This window comes from Crinia signifera, chromosome 3 (assembly GCF_055691185.1).
Source record: "Crinia signifera chromosome 3, ASM5569118v1, whole genome shotgun sequence".
Classification (NCBI taxonomy): Eukaryota; Metazoa; Chordata; class Amphibia; order Anura; family Myobatrachidae; genus Crinia; species Crinia signifera.
The window spans coordinates 209261912-209284647 of NC_139219.1; the positions used below are offsets into that span (position 1 = coordinate 209261912).

Genomic DNA, 22736 nt, shown 5'->3' on the forward strand with positions numbered 1-22736 from the left:
ATTGCCGACCCGACTTAGGTCGACAGTCATTAGGTCGACACCGTTGGGTCGACATGCAACTAGGTCGACAGGGTTCTAGGTCGACATGGATGAAGGTCGACATGGTTTTAGGTCAGCAAATGTGTTAGGTCGACATGGGTTAGGTCGAAAGGTCGCAAGGTTGACATGGTTTTTTTCACTGTTTTTTGTCCCGAATGTCGACACAGTACACATGGACACAGTTGGATGCTTCGGGCACATTATTTTATTCTCCCATCTCGCCCTAGTAGATGGTAGGGCATGAAATACCGCCCGTCGCCACATGTCGGCTCGAAAAAACTGTGAAAAAAACCATGTTGACCTCGCGACCTGTCGACCTAACCCATGTCAACATAACACATTTAGTGACTGATCAAGAAGGGGAAAAGCCTTGGGTTGAGAGGGAGCTCTCCCGTCCCCCACTGGGACCTCCGGGAGCCAGTATCAGACAGCCAGCGCCGCTTCACCAGGTAAGGAGGGCAGCTTGCCCGTCAGCTCGCTCTCCACAACTAAGCGGTGCCCTGTCTGTAGGGGGGTCCCCGCAGCACCCTCTCATCGGGACGCTGCTCCGAGCTGCCCACTATCTGCGAGCCCGACTCCCTGGTCATAGCACGCAGGCACAGCCCCCCCCCCCCCCCCGTTCTTGCCCCCCCCCTCCTGCTCCTCCTCACTGCCGGCGGAGTGCACATACTGCTGGTCCCCCATCCCCGGCACCGTGACCCGCACACAGCAGCATTAACTGCCACCACCGACTCGCTGTGGTGCTACCGGTCCGTGCAGTGACCTGTGATGCCCCAGCTGTGGGTATTGGGGAGGCAGGTGCAGGGGATGCTGTCTGGACCACACGCATCACCTTCCCTCTGCCTGTATCCTTCCTGGACTTTGGAGTGACATTTTTTTGCCCGGGGGCCCAAGATTATGTTAAGACGACCCTGCTTAAGTTGACACATGAAATAGGTCAAAATGCTTAATGTTGACATGGTTGGAAGGTTGACACAAGCATTAGGTAGACAATGGCTAGGTCGACAGTCAAAATGTTTTTCTCCATTTTTTGCCCGAATGCTGACATGGTGGACATAGACACTGCCAAGTGTACCGCTGCGCTTGCCATGCTCCGGACGCAGCTACACTCGGCACACTATTATATTCTCCCTCCACGTCCTAGTGGATGGTGGGGCATGAAATACCGGCTGCCGGCACATGTCAGCATAAATAACAATGTAGAAAACTAATGTTGACCTTTTGACAGTCGACTTAGTGTTTGTGTCGACCTTACAAGCATGTCGACCTTAGCCATGTCAACCTATTTCATGTGTCGACCTAAGCCACGATGTCAATCTTCAGTGGTCGACTCAATGCACGTTGACCTTATATGTGTTGATCCAACGCCCATATACCCTCGACTCAGTGTGCTCCGTGTTAGATGCGCGGTAGCCAGTTAGTAAATCTGGAGGTATGACATCCCCCACAGAAATCTAGAAATGGAGGGGTCCCTCTGATAGAATCAATTCGGGGGATACTAAATATTTGCGGTTAACTCTGGAAAACGGGTGTTTCAGTGATTAACCCTCAAAAGCTTCTGTACCTCACCCCCGCACAGTGGTTGTGTTACTGTAGAGGGCAGGGTACCGGAGCGTAGCTTGTCTCTACTCAGCTAAGATATCATTTTTAGGCTTAATCATATTTTCTTATTTGAATGCTAGGGAGGAAAAAAAAGGGCATACTGCTACTTGCAGTGCCGCTGTGGATGTGCATTGTTGAAGATCTATACCTCTCTAGTACGTTTCTTCTATGCTGGGACCCCGACGGTCTCTACAACGGAGCGCTCGGCATCAGGAGAGATGATCAAGGGACTAAGCTCAGCCAGCTGGGGACACCCGCCTATCCAATCAGATCAGCCCATACCTTAGTAAATCTAGCGATCAATGCGGTGACAGATGTTCCACCCTCACACCCGGACAACTAGCGCCACCGAGCAGTATAAGAAGGCTGGGATTTTTATTTACTTCAAGTTATGGCTACTGCTGCAGATGGCCAGTTATTAGTATTACACTGTATGCTATGATTGCTAGTTACAGTAGGAGTCTCCAGATCACTCTCCCAGGGACGAATTTCCGAGTTTCCAACTGTAAAATCGACATAGGTGTACGTTCTCCTGCATGCAAATCTTACACCAGTGTGATCCAACCGGATTGCTGGGTTACACCTTGAGGCCCCGCCCTGTATATAATTCAGTGATTTTTGGCACTAGTAGCAGCAGTGACTGAGCGATCCAGATTGTGCACATCACTTCGCTGTTGCTGGGCTCTGTAACCTGCACATAGGGTAAGCTGCATATAAGATAAGATGCAAATAGGGTAAGATTTTGTATTACTCTATTTGCAGCTATTTAAACCGCTCTCTACAGAAGTTATTGCTGAAGTTTGCTGAATCTTTGATTCTCTCTAGAAGATAACATATACTAATAATATATGTCCCCATGAAAGGCTAGTGATAACACCATGTATTCTGTGCTGGTACAGATAGATTCCAATGCAATGACATTTTTATAGTGCAAAATTAGAGTTCATACTGCAGCATTGAATTAGATCCAGTTAAACCAGTTATCTGCCTTCAGGCATTGTTCCTGCTAAAGAAGCATCTATGTAAGTACAATAACCTCTCCTAGTGACAGAGAAGTGATTGCATAATAATGTGCCTCTCCTTGCCTTACATTACATGATATAGTTCTATTTTATTCAGTATGGGAGACTTATTCGCAGTTTTACCTATAATTTGTAAAGGGGGAAAAAAAAACATTGGTGTTGCCCACACTTGCCTACCTGACCCTCTCCTTTAGGGAGAAAATGCTCTGTTCCTGGACTTCCCTGGTAATGTATGATTGCCATCACCTGTGGTGAAACACCTTTCTTATCAATTACCTAGCTCCTCACAGGTGATGGCAATCATACATTACCAGGGAAGTCCAGGAACAGAACATTTTCTCCCAGAAGGAGAGGGTCAGGTAGGCAAGTATTGTTTTGACCAGGGTTGCCTACCTGACCCTCTCCTTCAGGGAGAAAATAGGCATACCCATCATTGCCTTTGCCATCGATGGCGAAAGTGCAACTGACCATCGATAGTTCATAACTATCCAATGGATATCGATGGTCATCCATTTTCTTTGATTGATTGGCCTCTGGGGGCGGGGATTTGCGGGTGCCAGCTATGCTCCGTGTCCCGGCTCCTTGGGTAAAAACCAAAAACGAAACTATTCATTTAAGCTTGACATCGATGGTGGGAAACCATCTGGTTCTCCCCCATCGATGTCAAAACTATTCGACATCGGCCATAAACCATCGATTATTTCAAATCATCGATGGTCGATGGCTATTCCTAGGAGAAAATGCTCTGTTCCTGGACTTCCCTGGTAATATATGATTGCCATCACCTGTGGTGAGCTAGGTAATTGATAAGAAAAGTCTTTCCCCACCATTCATCAGACCTCCTGCTAGAAAATGGCAATTAGCATCTCATTTCCTAAGGTGGCCATACACTGCTGCAAAATCTCCAGGCAGTGTTTGGCCATCCAATACCTCTTGAGCTTCCCAGAATACATTCCATGGACTCCTTTGACATGCGATGTATCGCATGCGACCCCATTGCCTGCCACTTAGAGGTGATCAGAGTTGTAGGTGGGACGTGCAGCAGGTCTGACCTCCGTTTCCTGTCTCTAATGCGTAATGGGACCACGCATCGACCCGATTGGATGTCAAACACATCCAATTTGGGCTCATTTCACATGATTTTCTCATTTCAATTCATTGAAATCGGGCCCAACTCGGACTAGTGTATGGGGGCCTTTGAGTCACAGAAGCTGGTGATTCCTTCCCCAGTCATACAGAGTAAGTACATTTATCCCTTTAAAATCAATTTGATCACTTCTTAAACATAAATACATTTAACTATGCATAGAGCACTACATATAAATGTTAAAACACGCCCATTGTCATTTAAAGATGGCGCTGCAACCCCTTCAGTGCTATGGCATCCATTTTGTCCATGTAGGCTGGAGTCTTCGGCCACATTGACCTTTGTGTGTTCCCCATCTTAGCTTGCGAATGTGTCTTGGTATGGAGCTGTAAAGGCTTCAGCTGCTTACTTACAATGCAGCCTGAGCAATCCTAGGACTGTTCAAAGAAATGATGGTGCGTCTTTGCACACAAGCGGCACATCAGACACTGCCAGTGGGCACATCTCTGTACAAATACCCACAGCTGTTGTATTAGCATATTTTTGCTGATCCTATGATGCGTCCGATTTCATACAGGCCCCAGATGCTTAATAAACTCTTTACTTCCATTACTGGTATTATTCAGAGATTACGGTTTTCTCATGGTTTATGTGGTGTTTTATATGTGGTAAATAGACCCCTTAGCTTTAGTAGTGGAAAGTAGTCTGGGAAGATCCATATAATCGGACTACAGTCATTTGCATTTATATAGTTTATACACTTGTACACTACTAGAATTACATTTTACAAACACAACTGAATAACATAGAGGTTGCACTGTATATTTGACCAGCTATAGTATGCCTCTTATCTGTTTGTACACATTGGGATATTTGCTAGAAGATTTTGGGCGGGATGTTCTAACATCCCTCTAACGCCCCCCTTCGCCGGGCATCGCAATATTAATAACCACATATGTTCTAACATATGCCGTTATTAACGCAAGGGACAGCTCTTGTGATAAGAGCTGTCCCTTGCGATGCGGCGCCGGTGCTGGACTTCCGGGTCTGTGACCCAGGAGTCCATCTGCGCATATGCAGAGCACGGCGCCAGCCGCAGGGTATGCTGGGAGGGATCCGTGACGATAGTGGGGGTATGAAAAGGTCGGAAGGACGCGTTCCGCCGCCCCTCGCGGGACTCGATGCACTCGCCACGCTTCGATGTGGCGTGAATAGTGGGGGGGGCCCTAAATCACATTAATAAATTACATTGTATGTCATTTAATTGTATAGTACATTAAATGGCATCGCAGCCTGTAACATAGGATCCGATATCGGATGCGATCGCACCCGATGTATGTAATGTATTCACTGCCAGAGAGCAGTGAAAAAATTACATAGGAAAATCGCATCGCATGCCAAGCAAAAATGGCATGCAATTTTCTTACGCAGAATAGCCCACTAAGCTATCTGGGAAACAAGTACCAAAAAAATTATATTCCATTTTTTCAAGGGTTTAAATGAAAAATAAGCTAATGATAAGAAAGTTCTCTCTCCAAGTTTAGAAACTTTTATCTGTCCTCATGGCCTCTTCTAGACCTATCCACACCCATAACCTATCAGTGTTTTCAAGTTTACAGCTGACCCTACATTACCCATGTTGACATTAAATGCACCAGTTGTATTTATGTAATGCATTTAATGTCAACCCGGGGAACTGTAAATGTGAAAATACTTTACTAATGCTTTTTAGGGGCCCTAGGGAAACTAATGGTGTGTACACACGTGAGTTGTGCCGTGCGATGCGATTCCCGATGCGATCATATCGCATCGCACGGCATGCATGCGATGGCATACAATTTTGGCTATATAGTGCAGATCTGCACTAATATAGTCAAGGCAGCCAAGACTATCTATCTTTCGATACGGGAGCGCGCATCGGGATTGCAAAGGTTAAAACCCTTGCGATCTGCGTGCGATACCGATGTGATTCTGACTATAAAGTCAGAATCGCAGGGTGATTGTACCTGTGTGTACACACCATAAGTTGTTTGGGCCCTATCCATTAAATGACCCCCTTATTTGCCCCCCCCCCCCCTCCCAAATATGGCCACAGTGTTTCCCTTCCCTGCAACACCGCTTGGCCTCCCTTCACCCCCCCATGAGTACTCACTTCCCATGGTGGTCTCATGCTTCTGACTCTGTTCTGAGCATCGCCCGAGTCATGATGATTTGTCACATGATGCTGGCTGATGAGGGTACTCAAGCTATTCTGTGCTAAATGTAGTCAGTTTGTGCATGTGGAACCTAGACCTACAGCCATGACCTAGGGTGGGATGTACTAACGCGAAAATGCGGTAAAACCCTGTTTTACCGCATTTTCCTATGTATTAAAACCCCGTCGCCACGTTACCGCAGGGAAGGGTATCGCCACCTTTGGGTGGTGATACCCTATAGAAGCCTATGGGCTTCTTTTCGTCGCCCGACGCCTCCGCCGCAAACCCGCCGACTCCCCCTCCCTCTTGCTTACCTGGTCCAGGTCCTCCTGGACCCGGAAGGTAAGCCCTGTCTCCCCCTAGTAACGCAGCCGGACGTCCTTCCGGCTGCAGGGGGGAGGAGGAGGCGCCGGGGACAGCCTGCTTAGCTGTCCCCGGCGTGAGAGGAGAGCCAGGCGGCAGGGAGATGACGGAGACCCCCCCGCACAACAGTGTACAGGTATCGCGGGGGGGCTCTGTCACCGCATCGCGATGCCAGCCGCATATGTTAGTACATATGCGCTGGCATCGCTGCGGACAGCCGGTGAAGGGCGGCGATGTATATTAATACATCCCGCCCCTAATCTGTTCTCAGCAATTGGAGGCAACTCTGCATGTGGCATCCCAAGATCACATTCCTGTTGCTTTCATTTACCAAAAATGTAAAACATTACTGTATGAACCTTTTTTGGGGCTGTTTATCAATGAAGATATATATTCGGAGCATGATTGAGGAAGTATTCACCATCTTCTGATGGCTTACCTGTGGGATGCAGCCCAATTTGTGGATCCCTTTCAGGCTCCTTCTGGGTGGGATGTACTAAAGGACATTTTTTCAAATGTAATAAGACCCAGCCGACGCATTTTCACTGCACAGGCAGTGTTCATTCTAGCACTCGCCATCTTTGAAAACCCATGCAGTTCCTCTTCCATTCCTGGGGTGTCGCTGCCTGCTGTAGTGCTTCTAGCATAGTGTGGTCTGTATATCAGCACTGATATGCAAACCAGAGCTGTGCTAGAAACACCACAGCAGACAGCGACACCCCAGGCAGGGAAGAGGAACTGCATGCGGGTGCTAGAATGAACACTACATAGTGTATAGCCATCCAGGTGGCTGACCGCACTCCCGGGCATGCCTCAGTCAAACTCCTCCTCCCCCTAGCAACACAGCAGGAGGTCCTTCCCGCTGTAGTGGGTAGGAGGAGGCGCCCAGGACATCTGCTTCCCGGTGAGGGAGAGCCCGGGGATGGGACTGAGACCCCCCCGCACACACATCACAGGTATCGCTGGGGCCGCCATCACTGCACTGCAATGTTGATCGTATATGTTGGTAAATATGTGATCAACATCGGTGCAAGGGGCGGCAATGTATTTTAATACATTCCGCCATCTGTAGGATATCGGGGCTTTGTACACCTGTGTAAACGGTAGTTCACCCAGATGCACTAGCACTGCCGGGTCAGACTCAACTTAGCTATCTTTTACTGCTATGAAAGTAACAGTGAAAAGATAAGTGGAGACAGCAGATTTTCGGACCATGATAAATTGCTCCGGCCCCGATAATTAACATGATGAATAACTTTGAGAATAATGGTGTTATATCACTAGGTAGAGAATAATGGCATCTAGAGATTTTTTTTTTTCATATTTCACAGTAAACAGGTATTACAGAGTTAAAAAAAATAGTGAAAATATTTGAGAGCAATTTTTCCTTTATAAATATGCTTAGAAAAAATAAATATATTTTGTAGTGTAAATCAATCCACATATTTTGCTCGTCTATATACCCGTGCGTAATTATTTGTATGCTAACTTTTTACTATACATGGATAACATTAAACTGTTACCAAATATTCTGATACCAAAATGAAATCATTTGAACTTAATTGGAGGTAAATTTAACTTTGGTGGATTTTCTGTGTTTTTATTTTTTTAGTCTTCATTAGTGGAGAGCTCAGGCCATTTTCTTGTAGCACAGCAGGCAGTTTAGCCTACCTTCCTGGGAGTCCTGGAGGTATCTCATTATGTAGATATGTCAGGATACACATATCCAAAATGCAAATAACATTATTTACCCTTTTATCCACCTCATTATTTCATATGACAGGTTCAAACTAACATCAGTACTAAAGAGGTGCAGTAACAAATTAATCAGCATTCTGGTTGTTTAACCATTTTTAGCATGGCCAAATAGCAAAATTGTATAAGGGCATGCTGGGATGTGTAGTTCCTCAACAGCTGAAGGGCGAAGGTTCCCCATCCCTGTTTTAAGGAAAGAAATTGCCATATATTTGGGACTATTATATGAAATTATACTATATAGATTGTAATTATTTCAATCAATTGCATGTTTTTTAGGTAAAGTAATCATGTCTACAACGCCAGTACTTCACTACTTCGATGGACGTGGAAGAATGGAGTGTGTTAGGTGGCTATTAGCTGCAGCTGGTGTTGAGGCAAGTATAATCACATAATGTAATGTCACAGGCCTATGAGACCTAAATGACTGGTGTTCTCCTCACCAAATAATGAACAGGACTTCAGGAAAAGTTTAGTGATCAGGGCCATCTTAACGTATAGCCACACTGGTTAGGTGCCCAATACCTTGCCTGGTCACTCCCTGAAAACAGGGGTGAGACACCCCAGTTTCAATAGACCACAGCCATCCCTACCCGCGAACACATTTCCCTGTCAATGAAGCAGAGGCTTTTGCAGTTTTACTATGCGATCGCTAGACCCATCTTGCATTTGCGCAGGAACACCGGGAAACTGTGCAGGAGGTTGCAAGTGCATCCCCTTCTGAATCTCCCCCTTTAGACCTACATTTCCTACATGGCCATCGATAATTTTTTTTTTTTTAATAGATTTTTGGTTTTGGCAATTATCCCAACTTTCCCACCAAATCAATCCTTATTCCTTGGTAATTGCAGAACTTTTCATGTAGCTGTTCAACTAACACCAAGCATAAAATATATAAAGACGGGTAATAGTAATTATGTTAATTTACTGAAAATATAAGAGGAATCACCATTTACATAAATGGAGAACCAGGTACAAATGACCGATGTTAGCTGTACTCTGACAGCAAGAGATGAATGTGAATTCACAATTGAAGATATCAGTCTATCCTAGTTTCTAGTGCATTCTGGCATTTCTAAAACTGCAGAAATTAGCAAAAAGAGATACTTTCACGGCGGCAGTTACGTAGTCAGTGTAGTGTCCCTGTCAGTATCAGCGTTGTGTTCCCGCAGCCAGCGTAGTTAGCTTGTGTCTGCGACTGTTTGTACGTTCACGCCTAACCGGAGCTTATACAGTTAGCGTAGTCAGTCAGCGCTTATAACATTGTGTGGGAGCCATTGACCATTTTTAACCAGACACCATCTAAACGACACTAGGTTTATGATTACTAAACCGGATACACATAAAGGTAGTTTGGCATAACTAAATTACGCCCCAATCTCTAGCATTCCTAACAGCCATATAGAGGTGACACATCCAGTCCGGCTCCAAAAACACTTTCCTTACCATTTTTAACCTGCCTGACATGACAGTTCCTGAAACACCTCCACTATCCATGCCAGCCTGAAGCGTGGCAAGCGCAGCGGTACGCGTCCTCCCGACCTGTTCATACCCACACTATCCACGTCGGTGCGGAGTTGATTTTATAAAGTGTGGCGAGCCATCGAGTGGATGCGGAATACACGTCCCCACACGGGGCTGGCCACGCTTCGGGCTCATTTTATGCGGCCACTAGCCATGCTTCAGGCTTGGTGGCTGCTGGGCTCACCACACTTTATAAAATCGGTACTCTTTACCTAGAACGGCGCCCATCGCGACCATCGCATGCACTAAAAAACGGGTGCGATGCGATGGCCGCGATTTCCCATAGGGATCAATGTTAAAAGTGTGATTCGACGCGATTTTAGTGTTCAATGGCTCAATGGCCGCGATTTTTCCATAGGAAACAATGTTAAATGGGCCACAGAGCCCAAATAGTCACCCTAAAGTCAGAAATGGCCCCCACAATTGTCAACGCCACCCCACGATCAACGTCAACCCGAAGCGTGGCGAGCGGCGGCGGTACGCGTCCTCCGACCTTTTCATACCCCCACTATCCACGTCGGCGTGGAGTTGAGAATAGAATAGTGTGGCGAGCGCAGCGAGCCACCGAGCCCGAAGCGTGGCGAGCGGACACGGATACCTTCACAGGTAAACGCGTCCCTTCGCGGGCTTCACAGGTATCCGCGTCCCCTCACGGGGCTCACTGCGCTCGCCACGCTTCGGGCACGGTGGCTCGCTGCGCTCGCCACACTATTCTATTCTCAACTCCACACCGACGTGGATAGTGGGGGTATGAAAAGGTCGGAGGACGCGCACCGCCGCCCCTCGCGGGCTCGCTGCGCTCGCCACGCTTCGGGTTCACGTTGATCGTGGGGTGGCGTTAAAAATTGTGGGGGCCATTTAAGACTTTAGGGGGACTATTAGGGCTCTGTGGCCCATTTAACATTGTTTCCTATGGAAAAATCGCGGGCATTGAGGCATTTAACACTAAAATCGCGTCCAATCACACTTTTAACATTGATCCCTATGGGAAAATCGCGGGCATCGCGTCGCACCCGTTTTTTTAGTGCATGCGATGCCCGCGATTTTTTACCCCCGATGACCGCGATGGACATCGTGGGCGCCGTTCTAGGTAAAGAGTACCATAAAATCAACTCCACGGCGACGTGAATAGTAGTGGTATGAACAGGTCGGGAGGACGCATACCAATTTCGCTCGCCATGTTTTGGGCTGGCATGGATAATGGCGGTTTGAAATGGGCGCATTTGCCAGTATGTAACATGGAGCACAGGCAAATGCATTCTTTATTGTGCATCAGACACACTTGCACACCGCACCCCCCCTTTGTGCACGACACTAGCCCTGTCCATCTCCCTGAAGTGGACACAGGCAGGGTTGCTGTACCCTGCCGCAAGATTTACTGAGACGCACAAGCATATGAGGTGCTTGTGCGTCTCAGGCAGATGGAGCACCTCTCCGCTGGTGCCCGCATGATCGCTTATCCACCTGAGTCCGCCAGCGCAGGTGATCTGGCGGTTACCGGCGCTGTGTGACAGGCGCTCACTAGGCTTGCCGGGGACAGAGCTGCAGCTCGCGGGGACAGTACGGCGACTACGCTGCCTGACAGGGACACTACGCTGACTACGCAGGGCTGCTGCGGGGACACTACGCTGACTGCGCTAGGCTGCCTTTGGGCTACGCTGAGAGCATAGCATAAGGTGCCACCGTAAAACTACACAGTTACCGAAAAAATATATTTTGGACAAAAAACATCTTGAAAATATATTTCTAAAAAACAAAAAACCTCACTTCTTTTACCTGTAGTCAACTGAATTAAGGGTGGATCCTGTTTAGTCTTGCTCTGAAAGGAGCTGCAACATGAATGACAATATTCTGATAGGTCAGACTCCGAGCAAGAGAAAACCAGACTGACGGGTCATTAGCCTACACTTTTTAGTACATTTATACAATGAAGTTTGCTAATGGTTATACTTACACTCTATGGGGGTTATTCTGAACACAGAAACAATAGAACCCCCAAATCTCACTCTCTCTGCACATGTTACATCAGCCCCACCTGCAGTGCATATGGTTTTGTCCATTCGAGTGTGATTGTGGCCTTTCCGAGTGAACCAGAATAACCCCCATATGCAAATTTGTCGAACTGTAAATATGCCATAATACAGTATGTGTCACATTTGATAGACTTTAATATTTCTACTTTTGCATTTACAGTTCAAAGAGGAATATGTTGAAACAAAGAGTGATTATGAAAAGTTGCTTAAAGGTACAGTATGTTTTATTATGATAGTCAGTTTTCGGTCCTATGACCACCATTGGGAACCTTGAAAGACAAATAAAAGAATCCTTTACTTATAAGGATCGCAATTCGGCATCCTGCTCGGTACAGAGGTGAAGCAGGAAGTGATGTGTGGGTATGATAAATGTATCCCATTGTTCCTACAGCTCAGGTGGTGGGATCATTTTGTTTCTTGCCACCTTTAAGTCTAAAGAAGAATGGTGACAATGACATGCAGACCATAGTTGCCTACCCTCCTGCATTATACAGGAGACTCCCTGAAATAGCAGCAATCTCCCTCATTTCACCTAGCCCACATTATGTTAGAGTTTTGGGGGACAAAAAGGAATGAGAGAGATACATTTACCTTGAATCATCATATCGCCATATCCCAGTATTGGTGACAAAACACAATGATCCCTATGGCTACATGCATCTTGTGGCCATTTATATGGAGCCACATATAAAACACATTAAATGAACAATCCCTGACTCGTATCAGTGACTTTTGTTTAGCATGTACAGTACAGTATAGTATCTGTTACTAACGGCTTTGGGGCTCATCTACATTTGGATGTAAGTCATTTTAGAAGATGCCTCTCAGATGTAGCAGTACACCCCCACACTTCTAGGTGCCACGTTCACAATCTCTTTTCACCATCTCTCCATATATGGAACTGGATCAATGTGAAAAATTCTACTGCCAACTATAATCTCCCTGAAAGTAGTTTTCAAAAGTAGGCAAGTATGATGCAGACATGTTTGTATAATTATCAAGCATATATTCTTCATAATAAAAGACTTGATTTTTGGGGGGCTGTAAATATGATTTAGCATGAAGTGCTTAGAAATTATATGAAACCTCTAAATAAGAGCAGTTAAGCAGGAACAGAGGAATGGGTGTGTCATGCGTAGCTACAGTAGTTAATCAGTTTGTCTTGCTTCAACAATTTATGTTCTCTTAGTAGCAGGGCTTATGATTGCTGCAGGCATTTTGGTGTATACTGTACAAGTTAATTTCAAAGTTCTTCCATGGCCACATTAATATGAAATAAGCACAAGCGACATTCAGAGTATTTAGGCCAATTATCCAAGTCCCACCCAGTCAGGGTTCCCACGGTGACGCCTCTTACTAATAACGTCTGGATTACAGAGAACAAAAAATCTAGGAAATATTCTCCTCATACTGCATTTGGCCAAAATATGTTGCACATGTCACCAGTATTTGGCCTCCAGTGATTCCAGTCCCACTTCAACCACAACACCCAGCAGAATAAGTTTAGGTCAAAAGTTGATAATTACTCTTTAGTGATACTGCCGGGCCTGCGCCAGCTTTATTAACAGGCTTCAGGCATTTTAGGGGGGAGACCAGCACCGCTCCGCAAAACAGAGGTATGTTGTCTCCTTTTTATGGAGGGAATGAAGGCAGTGTGACCTCCACATGTCAATAAGTATGGCCCTTGGGGGGGGGGGTTAAGATTTGCATACCTCCCAACATGACCCATTCCAAGATCTATATATTATTGGCGCCAGGATCCTCTGTACTACTTACACACTGGGATGGGAATTGGGAGATCTAGTTTGGTCACAGTGCATAGGCAGTGGGGCCTTTGATAGGTGGGGGGCATTGGGTAAAGTATCCCCTGCACCCCTTCCCTTAATCTGGCTATGCTCCGCACCCTAGACAAAACCTCATTCTTCAAAACACCACCCTCCCAAACCCCACTCTGCCCCCAGGACCTACTTTTCAGCCCCTCAACTGAAAGTGTAAAGATGGCATCTTAGAAGTACCTCAGCCGCCACCTGCATTTACAAGGATGTCTTCCTCATAGACATCCTTCATTTTGTGATGGGAAGACTCAGGGGTGCCCCCCAGATCCCAACACCCTAGGCAGCTGCCTAATGGTAGAGCTGGCCCTGCCTGCACCTCTGTATACTGTGGCTATGGAGTTATGTCTCTGGATAAGGGCTAAGATTAAGTGAACTTGTTTGCCTATGTGCAGGAGAAGCAGAAATTTTGTGAGGAACAATTAGCCATGAAAATATAGCCTATTAATTCACTTGGAAGTAAATGCATTTTCTAATTTGTTTGCGAGCTGAAACATAATGCATTCATTTTCTTTGCCTCTTTAGATGGAGATTTGATGTTTCAACAAATCCCAATGGTAGAAATAGATGGGCTGAAACTTGTACAAACAAGAGCCATCCTGAATTACATTGCCAGAAAGTACAACATGTATGGAAAGGACCTGAAAGAAAAAGCTTAGTAAGTGCCTTATGTTACACATTGACTTCAAGGGATTTATGTAGACTTGGAGGTGCTGGAAAAGATGCACACATGAAATGGCACATTTTACGTGCACATGCTCAGTCAGATGCATATCCAGCAATGTATTCTCACCAATAAATCTTTCAATTATTGCTGTTTGTAATAGAAATGTAAACATTTTTATAACTAATACTTGAAAACAATTGTATTTGTAGGTGTATGACAATAAAAATCCCCTTTTTGGGTTAAGTCCATACACTTTTATAGGCGCAATAATATCTATAGATGGCAGTGCATGGTGGGTGCAAACACTCTGGAAAGTTATGCAACATATTGGCATTGGGACAAACCTTTTCAAAAACAGCAGGTCATGATCTGCTATTTTTAATAACGGGATACATACGGATGACCGTTGGTGGGGATACCGGCGGTCAGCATACTGACGCCATCAATCCAGATGAAGGGAATCCCTATAGGTGTTGCGTAAGTATACTTATCCTCTCCCTGCCCCCCCCCCCCACCCTATCAGTCCCTCCAAGGCAGACTAACCATTATTTTCTCCGCTACAGCCTAATCTTACCCACCCCACAGCCTAAACCAAACTTTCTGCCCCCTCCCTTAGTGTCTAAACTAAGTTCCCCCCCTAGTGCCTACAGACACCCCTCGGCCCAACACTAACCAGTCCTGCATACTTAAGTTCGGCATCCTGGAAGTCTGGATTGCAGCACCGGAATTCTCATTGTTGTTGGGATTCCAGTATTGGTCTCCTGGCAGTAGCTGGGATTGTTGGGATTGTGGATGCCGGCATCCACATCGCCGGGATGCTGAACACATCACCTATAAATTATATGCTGTGGCAGAAAAGAGCTATGCCCATGTTCTGTTTTACCCATATTGTGCATGGTACCAGCTGTGTGGCAATAGTAATGCCATATATTTACACAAAATAGGAAGGCTTTTGTTATTGCGCTACCAATACAGTATACTACAAATCTGGGTGTAACCTTGTCAGAATATATAATTACTGCACTTGTATGGCTGCCAATAGGACTGTCATTATCCCAGGACAAAACATTGGTTCATTCTGGTTTCTTTCATCGTACAGACCAGTGGTTCCCAAACGTTCTTGAATTACGGCACCCTTGAGTATTAGAATTGTTAGAATTGTTTTTACAGTACTACTAGGATAAACGTTTTTGCTGATAAATATGGAAAAAAATTGTAAATTTCACTAAGGTGGTGTACAATTGTGCTTCTGAGTGCCCACATATTTTATGATAGGCAAAACCAGTGCTACAGTAGTTGCTGCCAATCACTTTGAATAATTGGATTTGGTCCTGGACCACCAACCCAAAAGCCTTCTGGCACCCCAGAGAGCCAAGGCACACAGTTTGGGAACCATTGGAAAAGACAATCAGATTATTTAAAATATAGGTATTTTAACTAGAGAACATTGTTCACTCACTAATGAGTGAATGTTTGATATTTAGTTTGGACTTACTGCCTTTATAAGATTTAGGGGCTCTTTTCTAATAAAATAAAATTTTATGTGAATGATCAAACTCATTGCGTACAATAAATTATGCTCCTAAATGCCACGTACCCAGCTCCAAACTGTCAGTTAGTAGCTGACTGGAGCACTATTTACCATATGCAAGGAATTGTATTACAAGTTTAATCACTTGTGTTGATGTATGCAGTGGCAAACGCAGGATTTTCAGAAGGGGGTTTCCAGAGGGGCGGAGCAATGCCACATCAGATAGACCAAATGTATATAAATAATAATAAATATATACAGTATAGTGGAGTGGGCTTATTATTCATTATTTTCTGGTGGGAGGACAGCTTGCTTAACTGCACATATCTCCAGTTCCCAAAAATATATTTCTTAGATTTTAATGGAATTAAAAACTAGAGAATCCCACCTACCAAATGCTATTGGGGACTAGGGGATCAGAGTTCAGGAGGCAGAGCAATCTGCCAGTGAGTAAATAAAACTACATACCAGTTGTGTGGAGCTGGAGCAGTAACCAGCTGCTGAAAGGCTGATATCTCTGGTTCTGGGAACAGTAGAGACAAGTTACTAGTGTCTCTCAAAGGGGGAAGAGTCCCAGCTTTTGGAATATACACCCTCAGAAAAACTCTAAGTCAGACAGAACCTGAAATATCTGCGTTGGAAAAGCAATTAACAGGCTTGGATGGGGACCACTACCTTGAAGTCAGATATCTCCGGTTCCCAAGGGCCGATTTTTTAATTTCTTGTACCAATGGAAAGAGGGGACCCTCAGCTTTCAGCCTAGGGTCCTTAGACTCCCGGAGGGGTTTCTGGGTACTCAGAAACCCCCCCTGCGTGCGCTACTGGAATGGGCCTCTATTATACAGAATAATGCCTGGGTTTTTATATCTTTTGTATCCTCCTGTATTGTGCAACATTTTGAATGTAACGCTCTTCACATCATTTATTTCATGTTATGTTTGCACTGTATCTGCATATACAATATGTAATGCACTATGAACCACCTATATAATAATAATATTATGATTAAGTGAATTCAAACCATACTTCTTAGTATAGCTATAGTATAAACAGGTTGTCTAAAGGGGCATACAAACGGAGCAATTTTGTGTGTAAGCACAGATCTCTCCGTGTGCATGCCCCGGAGCGATGGTGATGCGCTTGCTAGTTAAGTCAGTGCAGTCAAAATCTAGTCAAATTGCGTAGCAAGTGACTACAAATTGCTCTGTGTGCACTGAATAGTGATCGAGATCTCTCATTCTGAACCACTACCCTGCTTCTTTTTTTTCATGCGTATGTGTGTGTCCTCTGCATGGGTGACCTGGACACAGGGAAATCTCCTACCTTGTGTAGCTTAGCAAAATCGCTTAGCACACATTTCTCCGTGTGTATGCCCCTTAAGTGTAGGTTTTCTAAATGCTATTGAAATTCAGGTACTTGTGTAGTTTCACGGCACCACTTCCCTGCAGATCGCATCGTATGCAAATCGCATGAAAATCTTATGCAAATATCGCATGCGATTTGCATATGATGCGATTTAGCCGCCCCCCCCCCCCCCACACACACTTTTTATAAAGTGTGGCGAGCGCAGCGGGTCCCGCGTAAAACGAACCCGTAGCCTAAGTTTAGATCCGGGTTGCCTACCCTCCTGAAATAACCAGGAGGCTCCCGAAAATCTGGTTCCCCTTTCCTGCCCCCGGAAAGGTGGGCAGCTCTCCCGATACCAGTGGCACACCCTGAATCTCCCTGACTGCAGCGGTAAATTACTGCAATCCGTGTTTTTTTATTTTGGGGGGGGGGGGGGGGGCTAAAGTTGCAAAGCACATCATTTAGTCCCGCCCCCTCCTCGAAGACCCACAAAATTGTAGGATTTATAGTACTGGGGGCGGAGCTTGATGCCGTCCACATCAGGCCCCGCGCTCCGAAGTACTGCTGACAGTCTCCTCTCTGGGCTTCTCCCAGAGAGGAGACTTTAAAAGTAGGCAGCCCTGGTGTAGATGTATGTACAAAAGTAAACCTGGTACGCCAGGCCAGTGAATAATTTAACATACACTGACTGTTCTTCATTTCATTACAGTATTGACATGTACGTAGATGGAACCACTGACCTGCTTTCACTGATCCTGTCATCATTCTTCCTTCCTGAAGCTGATCAGGAGAAACAAAAATGTCTCATTAAAGACAGAGCATTGAACAGATACTTTCCAGTGTACAATAAAGTAAGAATAGGGGTTTTTATGTTTTGCAACTTCTACAAACTGTTCAATTTGATTACTTTTTAATATTCTAATTTGTAAAATCACTCTATATGTATTCTGCCACCTTCCGTTTCCCAGAGTTATTGTAGGCATGGTAATCTGGCACAAGTGCACAGAAAAAAATGAAGTTGCCCATAGCAACCAAATGGATTCTGTCTTTCATTTCTCTACTGCATTCTAGGAAATGATGACCTCTTTTCATTTTTAGCGGCTTTAGTAAATTTACCCCCAATAGTTCATTATGGCTTTTTTTTAATACTTTGGTGTAGGCAGTCGGCACTTATAGGAAACGAGACTTCATAGCACTTAATTTGGAAAAAAAATAAACATAATTGTACACAATGAAGGCTGTTATGCATTTATGGGATCAGTATCTCCCATTAAATATATTAAGCTCTATAAAATATATCATATTAATCAACATCTTCTGATGAAACCGGTAATTTGCTATTCCGGAGAAACGCGTCAAGAGCCTCCTATTTAAAACACTGACACTTTGGGGCACCTTTATACCTGCTTTTGAAGCCACCACCAGCTGCTCCCTGGTCTGATTGCACCCAATTTATTGCTACCACAACCCCCCCTCTGGACTGCTCATTGTTCCTGCGGGAGACACGGAGACTGTGAGTATGCTCATCTTACGCTGGATACCAGAGGTGTCGGTGGGCAGCACGACAGAGGTGCCGTGAGCACATGCTGCAAGCTGTTGTGCACACTGCAAAAGCCCGGTGTTATAGCACCTAAACACTTGGCTTAAGTCAGCTGCCCGTACAAGACTGCAAACCGTCTGATCCAGATTGCCGGGTGATACGAGCGGGTGCTGAGGCACATCAAGCTCTGCCCCACAACATTCTGAGCCGGATCTCCGGAGTTCAAGCTGAGGTAAGGTTACCTGCGGACAGCAGGTCTTAGTCTCCAGCTCCTGTACAGCCCCTCCCCTCACCAACTGTCCCCTTCTCCCCTCCCAGCCATTGCCGCCCCAGGACACTGGGGGAATGTAACTATAACAGCGGCATTGCACATCAATACTGTGGACCTACAAATTGGGAAATCTCCTGGTGTGTGTGCACATCAGACCTTGTAGGCAATTTTATCTCACATTGGATTAGTTGTGTTGCTTTGCACCAATTTGAACGGGACATTAACCTACAAGGGATATCCGAAACCGTGGTTATTGCTGGTGAGAATTGGCTTCATTATTGACACTAAGTTTCTAAAAGCAATATATGAAATATTATCTCCAATGCTTTTTTGATCAATGTGCCCAACAGATGTCAGTGTTGATTAATATGATATATTTTATAGATATTATATCTATGTGTTGTTATTAATAAATTTTATATCTTATTATAGTGTGACAACTCTCCCATTAGTGCCTAACACTAACCTTCTTACCTTGCACTCTAACCCTTTCTGCCCCGTAGCCTAACGCTACCCCTCCTTCTAAGTTCCTATCCCTCCCTCCTCGCAGCCTTTCCCTATGCCCCCCATGGTACCTAAACCCCACCACTGGGCCAAACGCTAACCTGCCCTGCATACATATGATCAGAAAGCCAGCGGCTGGGATTTTGGCGTCAGCATTTCCATCGACATTAGGATTCTGGCGACTGTCTTCCGGTATCGGTAGTCTGACCACCAGCATCTTGACAGCGAGGGTGTTCATCGCATCCCGTACAGTGGACCATCATAAAATACATTTCTGATCGGTTGGATTACATCACTAAACAACCTTCCATATAAGGAACCTAGTGTGGGGAATGCAGCTAATATATTGTTTTTAATTAGATTTTTTTTTTTAGGCCTTAGAACATCATGAATTTTTAGTTGGAAACCAGCTTAGCATGGCAGACGTACAGCTCATAGATGCCATATTATCAGTGGAAGAGTTCCATGCTGACATCCTACAGGACCTTCCTAACTTACAGGTAAGCTTCTATGTGATCACTTGTGTTGCTGATTCATTGTTGGTTTTACAGTATGACATCCTGCTTATGTGGTGGTAGCTCTGCCCAGTGACTAGGATGAATTCCTTATTTTAGTGTTTTATCCTATGTTGAGATGATAGAATCGTTTGGTTAGTAAGAACTGATTTATGGGTTACAGGGTTTTTGGTAATTATTTGCCTCAATGGTAAACTGAACAGTGCCCAGGGGTGGACCTTTATTTCTGCATGTATATGGTTTGACCTTTATCAGGGTTTCAACTGATGCCTGAAAGTGATTGATTTATCCATTGACCCTATGCACGCACAGGTTGCTGGAACAACCTATATGTGCAACACCACGCCCCCATTCCTGCCGCTGTGGGGGCATGGCCAGCGGCTCTGTGAGCTGCTGGCCATGCCCTCAGCCCCTCTGCTTGCGGGAATAAATGCGGTGTACATGTGCACAGTGTCTATTCACGGGGGACTGGATTTCCAACTGCCCCACACCCCTCGCGGTGGGTCACTGCCGGCCCTGGGTGGGATGCGGGAACGTCACAAAAACCGTGACGTTCCTATGAAAAGCAGGACAGTTGGGAGGTATGTGGAGGTTGTCTCCAATTAAGTATATTCAGTTGGATCTATGTAAGCCTTTTCCATTTTGCATGTTGTATGTACAGATAGTCTTTTTAGACATAACAGCGTTTAAGTACATTGTCATCTAAGGGTACCAGTGCTACATATACGTATATAACTGTATCCAATCTATTGTTTTATTTTTCCTGCTACATTATTAATTTTCTAAAACTTTTATTCTTATTTTAATCTTTAGGCTTTTAAGAAAAGAATCAGTGAAATCCCGACAATAAAGAAATTCCTGCAGCCGGGGAGCCCGCGGAAGCCAATGGCAAATGCAAAGTACTTAGACACTGTGAGGAAAATACTTTTCAGCTAAAGTGAAAAAGGAAAGAATATTGGGCAGATGTATTACACCTGGTAAAGTGATAAAGAGGAAGGTGAAAATGCACCAGCCAATCAACTACTAATGGCCATTTTTTTTAAACACAGTTGATTGGTTGGTGCGTTATCACTTTCCACTTTATCACATTATTAGACTTAATACATCAGCCCCATTGACTTGTTAGGATATTGGAGCATGCACTGTAAATTGCATGACTGAGATCTACATTAAAATATGTCTGTAAATATTATCTGATCTGTCTTTATATCCATCTCCAGACTGATTTTTCCTTAACAGTCATGTTGGCACAAATAAACATTTTAGAATTTCCTTGCACACGTGTCCTTGTATAACTTCTCAGTAAGGGCAGTATTCAATGACGGAGTTCTCCGTGCATGGAGAGCGTTTTATTTTGCTCTCCATGCACTCTCCGTGTTCCGGAGGGCTCGCTGCCACTCCTGCTCCCACTATTCAACGTTTTTAAAACTCGCCGCCACTCGCGGCGAGTCTTAACCCCTGCAGCGGACGAGCGTCCGCGGCAGGGAGCTGACAGGGAGCCGTGGGACGTGGCATCCAGGGAGATTAAAGTCTCCCTGGATGCCACAGAACATATGTGAGGGTAGGGGGCCCCCCTGGGACCCAGGCAGCACAGGCTGCCCCCCCCCTATAGCCAGCGGGGGACCCAGTATTCACTGCACCCGAACGTGCATACGGGTGCAGTGAATATATGAATATCTAATGAGCGGCTCGAGCGCTCCGGCCCCCTGCTGGCTGCACTGTGTAAAAAATAAATAAAAAAAAAATAAAAAAAAAATATATTTTTTTTAAATTAAATATATATTCATGTGCTATAAGCACATTAATAAAAATCACATGCCCCTTCACAGAAAAAAATTCCTGATTTTTTTGACACCAAAATTAAATACAAAACCCTTTTAGATTAAAAGTTCACATTCCAGCTCTCCATCAAAAGATGGAGAATTTCTACACGGAGAGAGACGGCGAAAATCACTTAGAAAGACGGAGAACATTTCACATTGAATAGGGTTGCTCGCTTTTGGAGAGCAAAATGCCCCGTCCAAGGCGAAAAAAGCACAAATTCTCCACAAAACACGGAGAACTTTTCTCATTGAATACTGCCCTAAGAGTCTCTGCACCACTCAAAATGCAGATGGCGTACTTGAGTAGCAAGAAATTCAAGCTGGAACCACTTTAATTGTATGCAGGTTATCCCTATACAGTGCTCAAAGTGGGTATGGTATACCAGCACTTCAAGCACTGAATACTTAAAAATATATATTATTTCCCTTATTCCTGATCACTGTGGCCAGCAGCGATCAGGAGGGCTTGTGAAAGAGACGCCGGGCAGCAGAGACGCACCGTCCGCTGTGGCCTATACTCCCTCCCACCCGATCCGACTGTGTCCTCCTCTGCTCTGTGATACCCGCTCCGCTCTCTGGCACTGCCGCCGATCTTCATCTCCTCTACTGCCCAGCATCTGTGAGTGTTAAAATTGTGGCTAGGCATGCTGGGATTTGTAGTTTCTCAACATCTGGAGGGCCGCAGTTTGAGAACCCATGCCCTAGTGGATGGTAGGGCATGAAATACCGCCTTTCTGCTCAAAAAAAAAAAAGAACAAAAACCCAAAGACCATGCTGGTGACCCAAAGGTGACCTTATCCCCTTTCCCAAATAGACAAAACCTTGCTGCACTGCAGATGGAGCAAATGTAACCTGTAAAGAGAGAGTTCAATTTGGGGTAGTTATTTTGTTTCCGTGCAGGGTAAATACTGGCTGCTTTATTTTTACACTGCAATTTAGATTTCTGTTTGAATACACCTACCCCAAGTCTAACTCTGATGCACATATTACATCTGCCCCACCTGCAGTGCACATGGTTTTGTCCATTTGATAAAGATTTTGTATTTGCGATCAGCTCTGAGTCCATCCCTATGCTTTGTATGGACT

General features: G+C 45.1%; 1 protein-coding gene across 2 annotated transcripts; it reads left to right on the forward strand.

Moving 5' to 3' along the window:
• The first annotated feature begins 2202 nt into the window (after positions 1 to 2202).
• Positions 2203 to 21099, forward strand: LOC146062642 (glutathione S-transferase 3-like). 2 transcript variants are annotated; one of them, XM_083174719.1, is made up of 7 exons: positions 2203 to 2343; positions 8343 to 8440; positions 11781 to 11832; positions 13978 to 14110; positions 17707 to 17848; positions 19687 to 19812; positions 20641 to 21099. In XM_083174719.1, exons 2-7 carry the CDS (start codon positions 8354 to 8356, stop codon positions 20761 to 20763), a joined length of 663 nt encoding a protein of 220 aa, XP_083030845.1. In that variant the 5' UTR covers positions 2203 to 2343; positions 8343 to 8353; the 3' UTR covers positions 20764 to 21099. The 2 variants fall into 2 exon arrangements, with proteins under 2 accessions (XP_083030845.1, XP_083030846.1); XM_083174720.1 differs by lacking the exon at positions 2203 to 2343 and adding an exon at positions 2645 to 2663.
• Positions 21100 to 22736: the final 1637 nt, after the last annotated feature.